General features: G+C 50.0%; 1 protein-coding gene across 1 annotated transcript in view; it reads left to right on the top strand.

Moving 5' to 3' along the window:
* Positions 1–20051, top strand: part of CAPN13 (calpain 13) — a 79134-nt gene that overhangs the window by 35496 nt on the left and 23587 nt on the right. Inside the window, exons 4-9 of the mRNA XM_060186819.1 lie at positions 1732–1804; positions 3071–3189; positions 9482–9618; positions 13544–13721; positions 14462–14536; positions 18732–18817. Of these exons, the coding sequence (XP_060042802.1) occupies positions 1732–1804; positions 3071–3189; positions 9482–9618; positions 13544–13721; positions 14462–14536; positions 18732–18817 (668 nt within the window). The remainder of the gene's footprint in view (positions 1–1731; positions 1805–3070; positions 3190–9481; positions 9619–13543; positions 13722–14461; positions 14537–18731; positions 18818–20051) is intronic.

Raw genomic sequence — 20051 nt, 5'->3', positions numbered from 1 at the left:
AGAAGCATAGGGGTTAAACCAGTAAGGTGAGATAGAGAGAGGAGAAGCAATGCCTGATGTAAATCATAGATATCAAAGGGCATAAGGAAATAACATTTAGAAGCTACTGTCTGGTGTTGGGGAGGTATATGATAGAGTGTGTTCTCCTTTGTGATCAAAAAGGTGGGGTGGATGTATGAACTTTGAGTGACTAGATGAACTTTGAGTGAACCTTAAAGCAGGCAGCCATGTGGCCTGCTGCTAGCAGGGAGAAACTAAGTGTAAGAGGCCTGTAGGTTTTCTGTGAGTTTGAGAAACTAACAAGGGGAAACTAAGTCTGGGAGACTTTTTTCTCTTGGCTCATCTCTATGACGAGAGAGGCTAACAAGTGGGGTGTCTTTCCAGATCTCCATCAGGGGATGGGGGGAGCTTCCCTAAGCTCTACCAAGCTTTCACATAGTCCCACATCTCTCCTCTCTGTGTGCCTGTCTCTGTGTCTAATGCTGGGCCAGGAGGTTTGGGTTCATCCCGTGGGGCCCCATGGAAGGTGATGGCTGTAGCAGCTGCGGAGCTCTCTGCACTCCCAGTTCACACACCAATGGCCTCTGCTCCCTCTCTCCTTCCCAAGTGCCAGGTCTTACACGTCTCATCCTGCCATGAGACATTTCCTTTCTTTCTCCAGAAGCAAGGTCCCTAAGAATCACTCAAGTGTCCCCCAACATTTGAGATGGGGGAGTCACCTCCATGGCCTCACTCCCCAGAGCCAAAACCCCTAGAAGGCTCAGCCCTTGTGCTGGATGAGACCTCCAAGCCCACCCATCCTTGGGGACAATGGGTGTGGGGCTCAGTGCTTCCACCTTGGGGTCCCCCTCACCCCAGCCTGAATGTCCCCCTCTCAGGTCATTGCTTAGGTAGAAGGAGCAGTGGAGGTGGGCTAGAGCTCCCATGCCTGAGCCAGCTTTGTGTTTGCAGATGGGCACACCTCTATTTGTCCCTTTGTACCTCCGCTGGGAGACTGTCATTTACAAGACTGGTGGGTGTCACAGCCACAAGAACTCTGTGCTCTCCTTGCTGTGGGGCAGGGCAAGTCATGGCCACTGCACAGCCCGGTCCTTGGGGGCTTGTTCTTCATCATGGAGAGAAGCATTCTGAAAGGTGCTATGTTCTGCCTATATTTGAACTGGCAAGCTAGGAGGCTGGGGGTCAGGGAACCACTGGGAGCAGGTCAGCACCAAGTCTGAGTGCACTGTCCCCTTCTGAGTCTGGGGAGCCCCTTAAGGAACTCTCCCAACCCCCATGTCTGTAGAGGGATCCCCCAGATTACCCACTGATGCCACAGAGTCTTTCTGTGTAGCAAAGAGTCTGAAGCTTCAGATGTGGCACATTTAGGGGCACTGGACTCTGAGGAGCTGTGTCTGAGAGAACAGGTCTGGGGTCCCCCTGAGTCATCCCATTATCTGGGAAGTAGACAGGGAGCTGGGCAGCCTGCAGACTGTGTCCTGCCATGCACCTGGCTGAACTTGAGCCTAGAGCCCTGTCTAAGCTGACCAGATGGCATTCCACAAGGACGATGGTATCTCTTCATGTGGTTACAGACACACCCCTTGGAGGAAGGGACTTCCCTGCTGCAGACATGTCAGAGCCTTGGCCCCTCAGAAACAAAGTGCACAATGGGTGAGGTGCCTAATTTTACCCCAGATTCAAAACAGCACATTTCATAGAGGCATGACCGATTTCTCCTTCTCTCCTCAGGACTTATCACAGGGAGACCCTCACTTTATCCTGGAAGGCGTGAGCAGGTTTGACATCCAACAAGGAGTGGCAGGTAAACACCCAGCCTGGACTCATCAAACCCTGGAGGTGGCAGGCTGCCCAAATCCATCTCTGGACAGAGGGAGGCCAACAGTGCCACTGTGATCACCACCACCATCACCATGACCACCATCACCATCATTAATACCACCATCACCACTGCCATGACCACCATTACTAATACCACTGTCACTACCATCAGCACCACAATCACCACCCATCACTAATACCAAAATCGCTACCATCATCACTATCATAGCTCCCATTACTACAAACATCATTAATACCAACATCGCCATCATCATCATCCCATCACTAGCACCACCATATCATCAACACCACCCCCATTACCACCACCATCATTAATACCAACATCACCATCACTAATATTACCATTGCTACCCCCATCACCATCACCCCATCACTAATATCAAGGTTACCACCACCATTACCATTGTCAACCCCATGACCAGTATCACCATTAGTACTGCAAAACATCACCACGATCATAGCATCACTATATCACCATCGCCACCACCATCATCACCCCATCACTATCCTCACCACCATGACCATAATTGTCATCAATGTCACCACCTCCATTACCAAAACCACTATCCTTCTTCCAGCATCATCACCATTGTTGTCATCATTTCTATTGTTATAGCATCACCATTACCAGCCCCCATAACCAGCATCACCATCAGTACTATCAAGATAACCACCATCATCATCACTATCATTACTACCCTCAACACCACCACCACCAGACCAGTCTGTGGTACTACCTTAGAACTGGCCTCAGAGAATCCTCCCAAATCTCCTTTCCCAGAAAAACATAAATCTCACATTCAGAAGAAGAATGTGGGGCCCGGGCTGTGTTGCCAAGGGTAAAGTGCACATAGTAAGAAGCACAAGGACCAGCACAAAGATCCCAGTTCAAGCCCCCAGCTTCCCACCTGTGGAGGAGGGGTTGCTTCACAAGCAGTGAAGAATGTCTGCAGGTATCTATCTTTCTCTCTGTGTGTCTCTATTTTCCCTTCCCCACCTCAATTTCTTTCTGTCCTATCAAAAAAAAAAATTTTTTTTTAAATGGCCACAGGAGCAGTGGAGTTGAAGTGCAGGCACTGAGCCCCAGCGATAACCCTGGAGGCAAAAACAAACAAACAAACAAAAACAGAAGAACATATAGACACTGGCAGCAAAGACCTGTGAAACTTGCAGGCTGGGGCTCCTAGGACTGTCCTGCTGATCCTTTGTGCTTTGTCCATGTCCCTAGCAGGGGATTGCTGGTTCCTAGCAGCCCTGGGCTCCTTGACACAGAGCCCACAACACCTGCAGAAAATCCTGATGGACCAGAGCTTCTCCTACAAGTACGCAGGCATTTTCCGCTTCCGGGTATGTGCGCCTTGGGGATACTCTTTACGGGGGACTTTCTTCGGGCACAAGAGGTGAGGGTCTGGAACATTCTTTTGGCCTGGTAGACTGAGATGGAGGTGTCTCTTTTGTGTCGTTTACTCTAAGTAACTCCAAACAAGAGTCTGTGCTCATGGTCTAAGAAGACATAGGAAAGGTGAGAGTGACAATATATTCAAGTCAGTGCAGAGAAAGGGCAGCAGCGGTTCACATAAGAGCAAGGTCGCTCTCCGGAAGGCTCTTCCTGTGCGCTCCATGGTCACATGATTACAGCAGCTTCTGAATGGGTTACAGCGTCTTCATTCTTCACTCTCCTTCCTTCAGAAAAGATCTTGGTGATTCTTGCACATTTATTTTTCTGTGAGAATTTTAAAAATCATTGTGTCTAATTAAAAAAGAAAAGCCAGTGGGAGGCAGGGCAGCATGGAATTTATTTATTAATTTGGAAACATTACATTTTTTACTATTTTAATTATTCCTTTGCAGAGAGACAGTATGGCTCTCCATTTATTCAGGACCAGTTTTATGCCCCTCAATAAAATGTTATAGTTCTGTTTTCATATTAGTGCAGTCCTCTTCTTGGTAAATGAATTCATATGTAGTTTACAGTTTTATCCCCCTATGGATGAGACACCCCCTCATTTCTAAGGCGCTGCTGTTGCAAAGAGGAAAAATACCCCTGTTGTTTTATTAAGCTTTTTTTATTCACCTTACTAAATTTCTTTATTCTGATTTTTTTTCCAGTAGCAGAAGTTGGATTGTTTAAAGGTGTGTTATAATACCATTTTCAAATAAAAATAATTTCATCATGGCCAGGGAGGTGGCTCAGTGATAGTGCTCAGGATTTGATTGCTGGCACTGGGGTTGATCCCAGGACCTCAACACCCTGCCTCCCCTTAATGAATATTTTACATGATGATAATATCTCTTCAAATATGTGTGGCTGATATTATTCTTTTGACTCTTTTGACCTTGAATGGCATTGGTGATGTTAGGCCCTGCTTCTTCTCATCTCTTGAAATGTTTCCCAACCACCTTTTACTTTTCTTCCTTGCTTCCTTTCTTTATTTCCTTCTTTTTTTGGGGGGGGGGCTTAATCAAATCTTTGCATATGTAGATTAGGTTTCTGATTCTAACATTGTAGTTGTTGTTTTAATTATGTTGAGTCATACTAGCTTTAAAAAAAAAATAACCCACTATAGGGCTGAGCAGAAAGCATAATGGTGGTGAAATGTAATTTCATGCTTGAGGCTCTGAGGCCCCAGGTTCAATCCCCAGCCATAAGCCAGAGCTGGGTGGAGAGTAAGAAAGAAAGAAAAAAAAAAGCCAGAGCTGAGTAGTACCCTGGTAGAATGAGTGAATGAATGAATAAATGAATAAATAAATAAATTACACAAGCCTATTAAGATGTACACATTTTGATCTGAAATAATGTGGGTAATGAGTATTTATCGCTGATATCTACCTTCTGGTGGTGGTGTTTTAGTGGAGCTAGGCTCTCAGGCATGTGCTGATCCACTGCCCCAATACTGCTTTTTCCTTATCAGGAAGAGAAAGAGGGCCTGGGTGGTGGTGCGCCCAGCAGAGCGCACACCTCACCAAGTGCAAAGGTCCAATTTCAGCCTCCAGTCCCCACTCACTGGAGGGAAGTTAAGACACAAGGGGACAGTGCTGCTGTTGTCTCTCCTCTCCCTCTCGTTTTCTTTCACCCTATGCCAAAGAAAAGGGGGTTAATGGCTACCTGGAGTGGTGGACTCATCAAACTGTACTGAGTCCCCAACAAAGGGAGAGAGAGATGAAAAGAGCAGGGTAAAGGGGACAGGGAGATCCCAGCCCTGCAGCTTCCCCCAGAGCATGGCACTTTGCATGTGGTGCTGGGGCTCACACCTGGTATTGTGTACCAGACAAGGCACACACCCTACCTAGTGAGGTAGCTCTCTATCCTGATTATCTGTTTTTGGGAGACAGTAAAATAGACAATAGTTAAAACATTTGGGACCACTTGCTTTTTGAATGTGATTTCTTTAATTCTTCTAGTGTGTATATCATTTGGGTCTCTGATTTCTGGAATTAATTCTTGAAATTTAAATTCATTCTTGAAAATTGCATAATTTTCAAAAAAATACACAAACAAGACTGGGCTTACCTGGTAGAGTGTATGTATACTTAAACATGCTTGAGGACCAGGGTTCAAGCCCCCGGCACCACATGAGAGCATCATGACGACACGGGAAGCTTCACGAGCAGTAGACTGGTGCAGTAGTGTCTCTCCTAATTTCTTCTCTCCTCCTCCTCTTCTTCTTCCCCTACCCCTCCTCCTCCTCCTCCTCCTTCTTCTCCTTCTTCTTCATCTTCTTCTCTGCCTTTCTCCCTTTTGGTTTCTCTATGAGTTTGAAAGGAAGGCAAGAGTGTCCCAGGAGCAGTGTAATAAATCAGAAATAGAGCACTAGTGAAGTACTGGTGGCAAAAATTTAAAAAGCAACTATTTCTTTTAACCTTGCACATCCCCCCCACCAAAAATGATTGCTTTTATGATTCTCTGAAAATATGTTTAATTTTGTCTAATCTGTATTTAAATATATTTTGGCAATCCCAGAGCTATACATTTATTGTTTAATCTTTTCAAAATCCAGCTTTTTAAAAACCCTATCTTTTCTAACTATATTGATTTTTGTACATACTGACTTTTCACTGTCTTTCACTGCTTTTTCATGGGAGATTTTTGCTTCTTATGTAACTGCATTTAGTATATCTATTAATTTTTTCAATTACTTCTTGGTTACTTTGGCTATTTTTTCATTTGTTTTTGAAACTACACACTTGATAGTCTTAGTCTTCTTTAATGAGGAAAACTTTTAAGTCTATAAATTTTCTTTTAAGATTTTGTTGCCATTGATAGGTTATGATAGAAAATGTCTTATTATTATTAGTTCCAAACTAGTATTTTTGTTATGACAAGGTTTTATCAGAATTAACATTGGTCATAATGATCTTCATATTTCGGGACATTATTAACATTTTATTCATAGCCAGATTTATAGCAGTCTTCAAAATATTCCATAAACATGTGTGAAAAACATATATCATTCAGTGGCAATGAATTTTATCTTTGGGGATCTGTCTTTATATATATAAACTGATTCACAGTTTGTATTATCTGCAGGTATTTCTTTTATCTTGGCCTCTATTTGTCTGCTGATTTGGCAAGTTCTGAAACTTCCCCAGAGTTATAGTCTAAGGGGTCAAGAGCCAGCTCAGCAGGTAGAGCACATGCCTTGCTATTCATGTGTCCCAGGTTTGAACCCTGACACCACATGGGAGTGCCACAGCACTGTGGGAAGTTCCTGTATTGCGATATCTCTCCCTCTGTAAATAAATAAAACTCTTCGAGGCTACGGGTTGGAGAGTTCACCTTGTGTTTTCAGATGCTTGGGTTTTACACTTTCCCTGTTGTATTTTTGCTGTCCAGGGGATTGTGTTGTGGCTGCCGCAGGCCCCTCTTCCTTACACGGAACCCCTTCACCCTTGGATCCCTCTTGGTCTGATAGCCATACTACCACAACAGCTTCCTGCTCTTCACATTTCCCTGCTGCATCTTTGTTCACTTCTTCATTATCAGTATCGTTTTCACTGTAGCTATATTTTATGTGAAGCAAAAAAAAAAAAAAAAACCAGAACCAACATTTAAAATTCATTGCCTGACCTTGCTTTCTGTTCACCCTTCTCTTTGGCTCTTTTTAAGACTTTTGTCTTCATTTCATCCTCATGAAACTAAGAAGTAGTTCCTTGAATAACTTCCTTGAGTTGCATCACTGCTGTTCCTTGCTCTTGTGGAAGGATGATAAGTCAGTTGGGCCAGAGATTCTGCCATCTCTCCCCTCCCCCAGTTCTGTAAACAGGACCCTGCTGCCCTGTAGCTTCTACAGCTGCTGAAGACAATCGCACCATTCTTCTGCCCTCTTGTCTTTGCATGTGATGTGCTCTTTGAAGCTGCAGCTTACAAGATGCTCTCCCCCCTACTTTCTGTTCAGACCTGCCTCTGAAACATGCCCAGATATGTGTCTTTTAAGATTTATTTTGCCTGAAATCTGAGGGTGGGGAGAGCTCTTTTCTCTGCTGCTCAGCTGAGTTCTCTTGTATTGTTTCTAGGTTTCCTCCTTTTTCTTTCTCTCCCTGAGGCCCCACTGTTTACACACTCCTTCTCCTGCCCTGGTGGCAGTGGTGGCCCAGGGGTGACACCCAGAATGGAGGGGCGGCAGGTTCTGGCTGTGCAACAGATGTTTAGGACAAGTGGAGGCCTGGGGAGAATGTGATTTGGCCTTGTCCCCATAGCAGGGAAGCCCATGATCACCCAGAGCCAGTGCAGTGTGGGCCTCTCTTGTCTGATGTTCTCAGCCTCTGAGCTCAGCACTGCTATCCAGAGAGGGTCCAGTCTCTGTGTGGCTGGGGTACCTGTCCAGAGCACTCCTGGCTCCCCTGAGACATTTCCATGTGCTTCCTGAAGGTACAGAGGTCATTCAGCTGCCAGCTCTCTTTACCCTGGTGTGAACCAGGAAATACAGACCATCAGGCAGGCAGTTTGCCTGTGAGAATGATGTTATCTAATGTCCTTTTGTGCAGGGAGAGCAAGTCTACGAGACAGGTCTGGGGTGGGAAGCTGGGGTGCCTGGGACTCCTAAGGGGGAGCAGAGCCACCTGAGGAGCTGGAATCTGAGCTTCCTCATCCTGGCTGGCCTGGAGCCCCAAGCTCTGTCCAGGGTTCTGAACAACAAAAAGCTTATGGGGAAACCATGGGGAAGTCCTGATTTTCAAAACTGATCTCACTTTCACATTCTCATCCAGTTCCCATCACTGCCCTGTGAAACTCCTTGTTCTCATCACGATTTGACAGATGAGGAAATTGAGTCACAGAAAGCTATGTGTCGGGAGTCGGGCGGTAGCGCAGCGGGTTAAACGCACGTGGCACAAAGCACAAGGACCAGTGTAAGGATCCCAGTTCAAGCCCCCGGCTCCCTACCTGTAGGGGAGTCATTTCACAGATGGTGAAGCAGGTCTGCAGGTGTCTATCTTTCTCTCCCCATCTCTGTCTTCCCCTCCTCTCTCCATTTCTCTCTGTCCTATCTAACAACGATGACATCAACAACAATAACTACAACAACAATGAAAAACAAGGGCAACAAAAAGGGGAAATAAATAAATATTTAAAAAAATTAAAAAAAAAAAAAAAGAAGAAGAAAGCTATGTGTCCAGGCTGGAATGTAGCTTAATGATAAACTGATGCATTCTTTAATGACGTGGCCCACAGCTGGATGTTCCAGATATTGGACTGATGTGTCCAGAAGAGGGACATATTTGCAAAGCAGAGGTGGAGACAGGGGGTTGACACAGAGAAGGGGGGATGCTTGGTCATTAAGGAAGCCTTGATGGACCTGCACAGTTGTGGCCCAGGGTCCCCAGGGCCAAGAACAGAGGGGAGCAGGGTTGGAGCCCAAGGGTGCTGTGTGGAGGGAGACCATGAAGTATGTCTGTGGCATTACAGGAAGATTGTCCCAGGTGTAGAGGGTAGGAGGGCAGCCCTGCTTCCTCCTGGACTTCAGGCCTGGTTGGAGAGTGAAGGACAGTTTAAGCTGTTTCCTCTGTGGTCTGCACTCGAAACCTGGTTTTGTTTCTAACTGCCCAGTAACAGACACTGAGACATTTAAGACACCTGGTTCTTTTTCATTTCTTGGGGGGGGGGGATGGTGTAGAGTGGGAATGGAAAGGCAAATGTTGATATCGGTGATTAAACAAGGACCTCAAACAGACCACGTCAGGTGGACAGCTTCTCATCACTGCTCAGCTGCTGACAGATACCTATGCCTCCTCAGGGCTTAGACCTGGAGCCAGATGCCCCAGAGGTTCACCCAGCCTAGGGAGACTAGCAAAGAACTATACCCCCCTCCCACACACACACACACAAAAGCAGCTCTGGAGCTGCTTTTCCTCATTTGGCCTTGTCCCTGGGTGAACCATTAAGCATTGGCTGTTGACGATCCTGACAGTCTGCTCGGCAGAGGAACAGCTGGCTCTGCGCACTCCAGCCCAGCTTGGCAGCTCTTGTGGGGGACGGGGACAGGGGGGTGGGGGGGGTCAGTGCTGGGCTTGGAACATCCCTCTTACTCAGACCATTCCTTCCCTGCAGCTTGGGAGTGTTTCCCAGGGTCTGGGGGGTGTAAGGGTGGAGTCCAGAACCTCTCCTGCCCCAGTGCACTCAGAGAGCCTTGTTCTTTTCCAGTTCTGGCAGTGCGGCCAGTGGATAGAGGTGGTGGTGGATGACCGCCTGCCAATCCGGGACAGGGAGTACCTGTTTGTGCACCCCCGCAGAGACAACTTGGAGTTCTGGCCCAGCCTGCTGGAGAAAGCCTATGCCAAGTAAGGATGGCGCCCATCCTTGGGTGGGTATTTCCCTGTCTGGACTCCTGTGGGTCAGCCCAGTGCAAATGGGCTCCTAACAACATGGCCTGGGAACAGTCTTTGCACTGGGCCCTGCAAGGCAGGCACCCAGAGGCTACTGGGAGGAGCCGCCATTACCTGTGGCTGTTGCCAGGGCCCAACGGACTGACCAGTTCAAGGTCAAAGTCTGGAGAGAGGACAGAGTGGGTGATGGGAAGCAGCTCTGCCCTTCTAGAAGGCTCCCAGGGAGGTGGACAGAGACCCATGAGGGGGAGGACTGGGCAGGGCCTTGGAGGACAGGAGAGCTTTGGTGGGAAAAGGGAGTTTCCTCAGGGGGAGGGGAGGGGCACCAGTCCTATCCATGGGAAGGATTCTAGGTAAGACCTAGAGGCAGGGAACTTCAAAGTAAAATTGGGGGCTGCTGTAAATTGCATTTAAATGAGGGGATGAGGCAGGGCTTTCTCACTATTAAAGGTCCTAGAAACCTCATTTAAGAATGACTTTGGAGGCTCACAGGTTGAGGATTTACAGAGTTGAGACTCTCTGAGCTGCTCTGATGAACCTAGACAATGCTCAGGCGTTTAGTCACAGGCCAGGCACTGAATTTATCACTGGGAGAGAGTCTCAAACTGGCATGTGTGGGGTAGGGGTAGGGGTAGGGGTAGGGGAACTGTTGGGGCAGTGAGACAGCTCAGAAGTAGAGTACAGGACTTACACATGCCACATCCCAAGTTCAATCCCTGGCACTGTAGAACCTGGGCTGACTGTCATGTGGCCTCTTTGTCTCTTTCCCCCATATAAAAAGAAGCACATTTTTTAAAAAACATAAGAAGGGAACGAGGAGCTAGCTTACTAGTAGTGCTCATGCATTGCCATGTGTAAGGCACATGGGAGAATGATGGGCAGCACCAGGGGGAGCTCTGTGGGTGGTAGAGCCGTGCTGTAGCATCTCTCTCCGAAAGAAGTTGGCCTGGGAGGTCAAGGGTCATGTTGTCACACCTGTGTGAGGCCCAGTGCTGCATGAAGGACAGTGAGGGAAAGCCTTGTGGTGAGCAGGCAGCAGACCCCAAAAGCACCTAGTTAGAGACAGGAGAGGAGAAAGTGAGCCTGGTGACTGTCCCAAAAGTGCTCCTTGCCTGTACCCCTCAGCTGTTTTTTTGCCACCTGGGTCTTGTGGGGGCAATGTGTCTGCACAATACTGAGAGAGGGAGAAAGAGGCAGAGAGAGAAGGAGAGACACCATGGCATTTCTCCACCACTCAGGAAGCTTCCCCTCTGCATGTTGCTGACAAGTGGTGGCCAGGGGCTTGAACCCAGGTCCTTGCACCCTTCATCTTAAAAGTGGGGGAGGGCTCCAACCTATGAATGGTGGCTTGAAGGCAGGGCTGAGCAGCTTCCCTGTCTCTGCTGAGGCCACTCGTCACCCAAAAGGGGATGCCATCTATCAGGATGAAGACCCCTCAAGTCTACTGCTGGGCTGTGAGGAGTAAACAAACCCTAAGTCCCCCAACTTGCTGAGGTCACAGTCCATGGGGCAGGTACTCCAGCCCCCTCTTTTGCATTCTGCATTTACTTTTGAGCCAGTTTGTAAAAGGCTCAAGTCCTTGCTCAAGTCCAGAGTCAGAAGGCATAGTTGCGGCAAATAACATTCAAATAGCCGCCAAGGGTGCTAGGGAGGTTAATTCCCTCCTGAGCTGCTGAGGCAGCCTGGGCCATGATCTCCCCGGCAAGCCAGCCCTTGCCTCCCAGCACCCCCCAGGCCTGGCTCAACCCTTATAGAAAAGAGTGCAGCGGGAGCTGCACTGGGAGAATGAAAAAGCTCTAGATGGGGAAGTGATGACTCTGACCCCAATTTATTAATGGGGACCCAGAGCCATCACTCAGCCCAGGAAGAAACAAGGAGCTGGCCCTGGAGCCCGCCTCTCATGGCCTGAGGAAATCGAGTCCAGGATGAAACATTTCAAGACTATCAAGTTGAAAAGTGTTTCCCTCCATCAGACAAAGGGAGGGTGAATGAACTAGTGGGCTGTCAGCTGGAAAAGTCCTGACACAGTTTTGCACAGAAAAATGTAGAAAACATACGTCATGAACTTTTTCAACAGCCCAATCTATAGAATGAGTCTGTAAGAGCTGGTGGAGGGTGTGTCTTGATCTGCATCAAGAGCCCCCCTTTCCCTTTTAAAGCAAAGAAGCTGAGTGGGGAGGGGGAGGTGGTGGCTGCCCAAGGCCACAGGGTGTGTCCCCAAGGTCACACACACTGAGATGGCATGAGGACTCTCCTCCTTGGCCACATGCTTGTCAACCACTCCTACGACTGTCACCCCCACCCCCACCCCCCACCCCCAGGACAAGGATTTATCTTTCTGCTTTCCTGGAGCTCAGAGTGCAGCCCCAGGGTACAGAGAGAGCTCCCCACACACCTATGGCGATGACAGTGATCTGGTTACATGGTGACCTTGTGACCCTGACTCCAACTGGGGAGCAGACAAAACAAGGGGGCTCCAGCTCACCTCCCCAATGCAGCTGGAAGTCTAGAAATAGCTCAGTGGATTTGGAGGGGGAATCTGTAAAAAGATCCTCCCCCCTGAGGTCACATAAGAATTTGTTCTTCTAAGTGTTCCTGGCCTGCTCAGCACTCCCCCACAGGGAGGTGAACTCAGGGAGCAGGGGGATCCAGCTCTGGGTCTTGGGTACAGGTGGCAGATGAGGTGGCAGCTGTGGGAGCACAGCTCTGTACACTCCTCCCCATTGCCTGTCAGCAGAGAGGCTAAGAATTGCTCAGTGTTCTAGAAGCTTCCAAGGGCCTCACACTCTTGTTTGTAGAGAGAAGAGAAAACTCCTTGTCACAACATCCAGCTGTCAAAGTCACAGGGCTTTGTGGGTACCTCAAGGTGGGTAGGGGATGCTGAAAGGCACAGGGTGCTTTGTCTATGGAACCATCTTGTTCTGGGTCTCTGAGTGGCTTCCTGAGATTGGTGGGTGCCTGGGCAGAGGGTCCCCCATCTGCCTGGAGGAACTGGGAAGCATATCACCAGCAAGCCACCTTGTGAACTTCCTGGGAGACCTAGGCCCGTGAGCAAGTGTGCACGTGGATGGTCAGAGGCAGACACCCATACCCACCTGGGCTGGACTGAGGGACAGTCTCAATGAGGACCAGTTGGTACCCAGACACACACATCTAGATGGGCTGGGACTTGGATCACAGGGACAGGAGATCAGATTAGGAAGCTGTTTCCTCCCTTCCTTCCAATATTTTATTTATTTATTTATTTATTTATTTATTGAATAGAGACAGAGAGAATCAACAAGGAAAGGAGAAACAGAGAGAGACACCTGTAGCCCTGCTTCATTGATGGTGAAGCTCCCCCCCACCCCCTCAGGTGAGGACTGGGTCCTCGAACCTGGGTCCTAGAGCACTGTAACATGTTCTACCAGATATGCCTTCCTTCCTTCCTTCCTTCCTTCCTTTCTTTTTCGTTTTATAGGGGATTGAGGCTTAATTGTTCACAGTATGGTTGCTGACACATGATTCAGCTTCTCATCTCCCTGTGGCTGGTAGCTGCAGAACATCTCGCATCTAAAACTTAGGGTCCTTTCTCCCCATGATCCATCAAGATGCATGGCGTCAGGATATATGATGAAGTGGCCTCTCTTATCCTGAACTCTGGGGCATCCAGCATGGTGCCCAGCTCAGAGCAAACTCCAGTCAGCCAGGGCAGGGAACCATGGGCCCCCACATAGAGGTGGGTGCTGGGGTGGGGGCGGCTCCAGCAGCTCCTATCCTCACCTCAGTACCTGGGCTGAGACTCAGGGGAGGAAGTGGCAAGCAATGACATATGGCTAGTCTCTGTCCTGGGGGGTTTCAGGTGGGCAGCCCCCTGGCTGAGCCGGTCCCTCCCCTCCAGGCTGCGTGGCTCCTATCACCACCTGCACTTTGGGTACCTTCCGGATGCGCTGGTCGACCTCACAGGCGGTGTGGTCACCAGCATTGACCTGCACTCCACACCCCCGGCCGACCTGGTGAGGATGGTAAAGACAGCGGCCAGGGAGGGCTCCCTGGTCACCTGTGCCACGCCAGCCGGGGTGAGTGAGCCAGGGGCTCCTGTCTCTCCTACCTCCCAAACCTCCCTGGGCTGGAGGCCTCTCATGGAAGTGGGGAAGTGGCTTGGGAATTGAGTGGCCAAGGGATGGAGCTTGGCTTGGCCCTCCCTCCTCAGATGTTCTGTGGGAGCAAATGGGTCAGAGAAGTTGAGCAAAAGGCTCGTCATGCACAGCAAGCATGGCTTCCGTTGCTAGGCTTCCGTTGCTAGGCTTCAGCTGCTGCTGTCTCACTCCAAAGCTTCTGCTTACCCTGGGATCCCTGTGCCCCCAGATCCACAGTGAATCTCAAACAGCACCTAAGAACAGTGCTTTCCATCTTAACTGGAGGAGTTCTAAATGTCCTGGATCTGCCTGCTAGTCACATCTGCAGGCGGATACTACCTCCCCCTCCACCCCTGCCCCCCAGTGGCACCCCAAAACTAAGATGCAGATGCATGAACCCTGATCACTCATAGCATGAAGTTGCAGGCATCCTGACCACCACCCCCCCCCCCAGAAGGCAGTCTGCTTTGCTATCTCCATAGCAACAAGAAACTACAGGTCTCAGAAGCTGGAGTTTCCTCACTTCTGGGGTGTTCAGAGCTGTGGTATGCCTGGGATGCCTACCACTCAGAAGCCTCCATGCTCTGCCTCTCTAGAAGATTCTAGGCACATGTGAACATGCTTCTCCCCATGCCCACCTAGAGCTGAAGGGGTTGTGACACGGTTTTCTCTCTCCACAGCCCTCAGGGGAGGAGATGAGACTGGAAAATGGCCTGGTGAGCCAGCACGCATACACGGTGACAGGGGCCGAGCAGGTAAGCCCCCCCACATCCCCTTAGAGGCCCAGGTTCAATCCCTGGAACCTCCCAATACCAGGGCTGAGTAGGGCTCTTGTCTCTCTCTCCTGTCTCATTTTCTCTCTCTCTTAGCAAATATATATATATATATATATATATACATATATATATATATATATATATATATATATTTAATGTTTAGATAGAGACAGACAGAGAATGAAAGAGACCACAACACTGAAACTTCCTTCAAATATGGTGGTGGGGGCCAGGCTTAAACCTGGTTAAAACATATGGCAAAGCAGCACACTATACAAGGGAGCTGACCCTAAATACATCTTCCAAAGAGAGAGACAGGCAGACAGAGAGTCTCAATGGCAAGTCTTCATAAACCCAGCACAGAGACAGCACCCACAGCCTCACCCTGCCCAGACTTCCCGTTCCTCCAGAGGCTCAGGTTCTCAGTCTTCATCCTCTTGGAACCCCATCCCCTGCCCCTGCCAACACCATCCCAAATTTTGCCAGACAGGCTGATTATCTAGTTGGGTGAGATATTTAGACTATTATGATTGTTGCCACTAAGCGGTATTATTATTATTATTGCTACCATAATTAGATATTGTTATCATTAACCCCCTGCAAAGAAGGCAGAAATGACTCTGCTGCTAACTTTGTCCCAAAAGGCTTTTCTTTGTCACATGCCAGCTGAGCTGCCCTGGCAAAGACATCTCAAATGCAAGGGCAGTGCCAGGAAAAGGGTCCCTGCCACCCGTCAGCTGTGATTTTAGGGTAGGCAGGGGGTGATGCACACATACATACCCTAACATAACCCAGGTCTCTGCCTGCCTGTGTGAGCCAGGGGTGGCTGCTCTGGTCCCCTCTGCTCCCCGCCTGGGGACCCTGCCATCCATTAAGGGGACAGGCATGGGAAAGGCAGAGCACTCATCCCAGGTGTCTGTAGTCTGGACTGTCACCTGACCACACCTCACCACACCACACCATGCCTGGCCTGGGGTTCTGAGAGTCACACTGTGTGTCTGGGGCACCATATACCCAGCCAGAGCTTGCTTCCTATGGGAAAGGAGAGGTGGGGCCTGGGGAAGAGTCTCCCCCTCAAGGCCAGGGTGCTATGTGCTGCTTGCACATGCTTCCTTGGTTTCTCCTTCATCTCTCTGTCTGTTGGACATGGGTTTCATTGTCAGAGTTGTGGAGAGCATTCTAAGCCATAAAACAGGGGTACGTACCATCTCCTGTCTGCTGCCTGGCTTCAAGGAAATCCATGACAGAATGCTCCTTCCACTCAGCAAAGTCCCAGAGCAGGCCCAGTGGTCAGTGGGAGAGTGTGCAGGCATGAATGAATGAGTTAATCTCTGACCCACAAAGAGGAAGGCATGACTAATCCACCATCCTAGCACATATGAAAGAAACTTGAAGGAGATTTTCCATAAGCGGGGGAGGGGTCAACCCCAGCGAGAATGAGAGAAGACCCCCATCCCAGCAGCTCCCCTGCCACTGTGTCCCTGCCAAATATTTCCTGGTTTATCAGTGGGGAGCAGCCAGTGCACCGTCTCAGAAGGCCACCTGTCCCCATCCCACTCAGATGTGGAAGGCAAATCCAACCTTGACAGGTGGGCATTGCTGCCCACGTTCAGTTCTGCCACCGGGCCTGAGGCAAGAGTGGGGTGACCATGAGTGACATCTGCACAGGGCATGACATAAAGGAGCAGTGGTCTCTGGCTGTGTGTCTGTCTCGCCCTCCTGTACAAGGTTCCACGTGCCTAGAGATGACCTCAGTCTCTCCTTCAGATATGGGAGGGAGTCCTGCGGGGACTGATACCTCCAGAGGTCAGAATGGCTGTGATCAGCATCCCTGCAGGGATGGTCTCAGGATGCTAGTGCTGCCCAGATATTGGCCACGGAAATACCAGGGCCCAGGTCGTGCAGGTGGTCTCGTCACTGCAGAAGAGAGAGTATGCCTCACAGGAGACTGTGCTGCGGATCGAACCTGGGACCTTGTATATGCAAATCTAGCTATTTTCAGACTCAGAGGCAACTTCTGGATACTCAGCTCTAGCCCAAGCAGCACACACTGAGCCATCTGGACTAGACACTGGCCTATAACCTGGGCCATTCCTCTGTTGAGTGACCACTGACGCATACCAGCCTGTGCTCTGAGGAGCTCTGGCTTTTGGGATCTTCTGAAAAAGCAGTCTTCAAATCTTTTCCAAAGAAGCCATCTACCAGTACCCCTCCCTGGAGATTCCTAGTGGATGTGGACATCTGTCAGCTCTGATAGTTCCCTATGGACATGGTGCAGCTAGATATTTATCTGCCACTGGCCAGGGCTCCAGATACTTCCAAAAGCAGCCCTGGCAGAGTATGGGGCCAGCAAGAGCAGACACCACAGAGAAAGCATCTCCTGGGTCAGAGAAGCTGACTTCCTCATCCTTCCTTTTCTCAGGGCACTGGCCAAGGACAGGGGCAAGGTCAGAGGTGGGAAGGGAAGGACACAGCTTGGTCACTCTCAGCCCAGCTGTGACCTCAGTCTGGAATGTGACCATGAGCTGCCTGGCCAAGGTCCAGGGATCCCACAGAGGAAGGATTATCACAGGGGAGGGGCACCGCCCTCCGGGAAGGTGGGAAAGTGGCATGCTAGCTAATCTGCTTTCACTCTCCTTCTGGGCCCACAAGGACAGGAAGATAAATGAATCTAGCCTTTTTTATTCTGCACCTAGCTTGGCCTGCACAGACCCTGGGCAGGGGGGTGGAGCTGGTCTGCATGCCTCATTTCACTTTGCCTTCTACCCTTCCAATACCCCCCCACCCCTTGCCCCACCTCCAGCACAACTGAGCTCTGACTATCCTCCTTGCACCGAGAGGAGGGATCATTAAGCTCTTGGGTCTCAAGGCACCATCTCTCAAGTCCTTGGCCCAAGGCCCATTAGCGCTGAGAGCTAATATTGTGCCCTGCATGGTCTTAGATGCCTGGGCTCCCAGCAGAGTGGGCAGGAGGCCCGGGTCCTCACCAGGAGTCAGTCGCACTGCCTGGCATTGACACTGGCTGAAGGAGAGGCTGAGGCAGGGCAGCTGACGCAGGAAAGCACCCAGCCTTTGTCTCACAGCACTGCACCTACCTGGTAAAGCCCTACAGGTCACTATGCTGGTCCAAGGGTCAAGTGTCAAGTCTAGATCACAGCCACATCTGAGCCCGGGTGTCAGAACCTGGCTTAGCAGTATTCAGCATCCTTCCTACTTTCAGAATCCAGAGTCTGGGCCATGGAGACAGATGCCATCTGGGGTCAGACCTCCAGTGACTGACTCTTAGGCCAGATGAGGGGATCAAAATGTCCCCCTAGAGTGGAAGGATTGGGGAGTGCTCTGCGTGGAGCACTCTGCATGTAGCATCCTCCTCTGTAGGAAGACACCCAGCCAGGCTCCCTGAGACCCTGCTGGGCTCAACCATGGACAGATCTGCACTCTCTTCCGGTTCCCCCCAGTGTGAACCCAGACCAATACGGCAGCCACAGCTCAGTCAGACTTGTACCCTTCTAGTCCCCCTGCCAGGCTTCTGCACCAGGGAGCCTAAGTCCAGAAGGGCACAGTGGTGCTGTTAGGGTTTTAGCTGCTGTGCCCTCTGGCCTGGGCCTCCGAGGAGCAAACATTCCAGCCTGGGTGTGGGTGGGAGGTGGGAAGGTCTAGCCATGGGTGGTCCTAGTCAGGGCTGGAGGCAGGTGATGAGCTGGTCCAGGTGAGTGAGGAGGGATGGCTTCCCCACACAACTGTCCCCAGCCCTTGAGATAGAAGTGGGGCCCTGGCTTGGCTCCTGAGGGCTCCTGACATGACAGCAGCTGGGTCTATAGAGCTTAGCCTCTGCCAGCTGTGGCAGGGCTGTTGATGACCATGAGGAAACCCCCTCCCTGCAGCCCTCAGAGCCCCTCCCCCCACTCTGAGATTTATCTGCCCCAGGTCCCCACGCCCATGTTCACGGTACAGTCATGCAGAATGATGGAGCCATACCTGCCAGGGGCACAGAGCTGCTCCCCCCTCCAGCCCCCACCCCCAGCACAGGTGTCTAGTTCTCCCCTTTCCAAGTTGTTTTCTGGCTGCAGCCAAATGAGGTCAGACGTTAAACGAGAGCAAGAGGCAGTCGCATCCCCGCCCCCCAACCCCCCGCTCTGGGTGTGCTGACAGCCCTGCTTTCTGTGTCTCGCAGATTCAATACAGGAGGAGCTGGGAGAACCTCATCCGCCTCTGGAACCCCTGGGGCAACACCGAGTGGCAGGGCCGCTGGAGGGATGGGTAGGCTTTCAGAAGCTTCTCTGTCCAGTGCAGGCATGCGTGCACACATCTGTGTAGCTATCTACAGGTGCTTGCACACTTAGACATGTGTAAAGATATCTACAGCATGCAGGTATGTATGCAGCCTCGCGTGTTTCCTATGTGAGAGAGGACCAGAGCACTGCTCGGCTCTGACTTAACATGGTGCCTGGGGCAGAACCTGGGGCCTCAGGCAGACTGGTCCTGTGCTCTGACAGGCTGAAGTAGCTCCCCAGCCCCATATATACACACAGATACATATGCAGGTGTCCATGCAGATACACATGCAGAGACGTGCCCTGACATGTGTCAGATAAAGAGACATGTGCCCATGAAGAACTGTGTAGATAGAGCTATACACAGAGACAGCCCCACGCCCATGACAGGACAGACATTCAGGGAGTGAACTGGGCAATCCAGGGTCCTCTGCCTGCACTCTGTTGCTGGCCCCAGGCTTCTGGCACCATCTTTTACAATGTGATGCCAGGGAAGGAGCCCAGGGCCTTGTGCACATGTAACAGCACTGCTGAATGGACTTCCTGATGCAATATTTTCATTTTCTATGTCTTAGAGAGCAAAGAGAAAGGAGAAAATTAAAGAGAAAGAAAGGAAGAAGGAAAGAAAGGAAGGGAGAAAAAGGGAAAGGAAGGAAAGAAAGAAGGGAGAGAGAAAGAAAAGAAAAGAAAGAAAGAAAGAAAGAAAGAGAAAGAAAAGGAAGGAAGAAAGGAAGAAAGGAAGGAAGAAATAAAAGAAAGAAAGAAAAAAGAAAGAAAGAAAGAAAGAAAGAAAGATAGAAAGAAAAAGAAAGAAAGAAAAGGGAAGCAAGGAAAGAGGAAGGAAGAAAAGAAAGAAGGCATTTCAAAGGAGAGACACATGGAGAGGAGAGGCACCACAGCGTTGCTCTGCCATCCATGGAGCTCTCTCTGATGCTGTCTGTGGTACTCCCATGTGGTGCCAGGGCCCCAGGTCCAGGCCTCATGCACAGAGAAGCGCCCAACGTGGGGCGCCACAGATGGGTGTGCATTTTACCAGCTGAGCTGCCTCCTGGCCCTCTCCTTGGATCTTAATCTCTGTTCTTCCTTCCTTCCTTCTTTCCCAGAATGGTGTGTGTGTGTGTGTGTGTGTGTGTGTGTGTGTGTATGTGTGTGTGTGTGTGTATGTGTGTGTGTGTGTGTGTGTATGTGTGTGTGTGTCTGTGTGTGTGTGTGTGCGTGTA

Source organism: Erinaceus europaeus, chromosome 3 (genome assembly GCF_950295315.1).
Source record: "Erinaceus europaeus chromosome 3, mEriEur2.1, whole genome shotgun sequence".
Classification (NCBI taxonomy): Eukaryota; Metazoa; Chordata; class Mammalia; order Eulipotyphla; family Erinaceidae; genus Erinaceus; species Erinaceus europaeus.
This window is presented reverse-complemented; position numbering and strand designations above follow the sequence as displayed.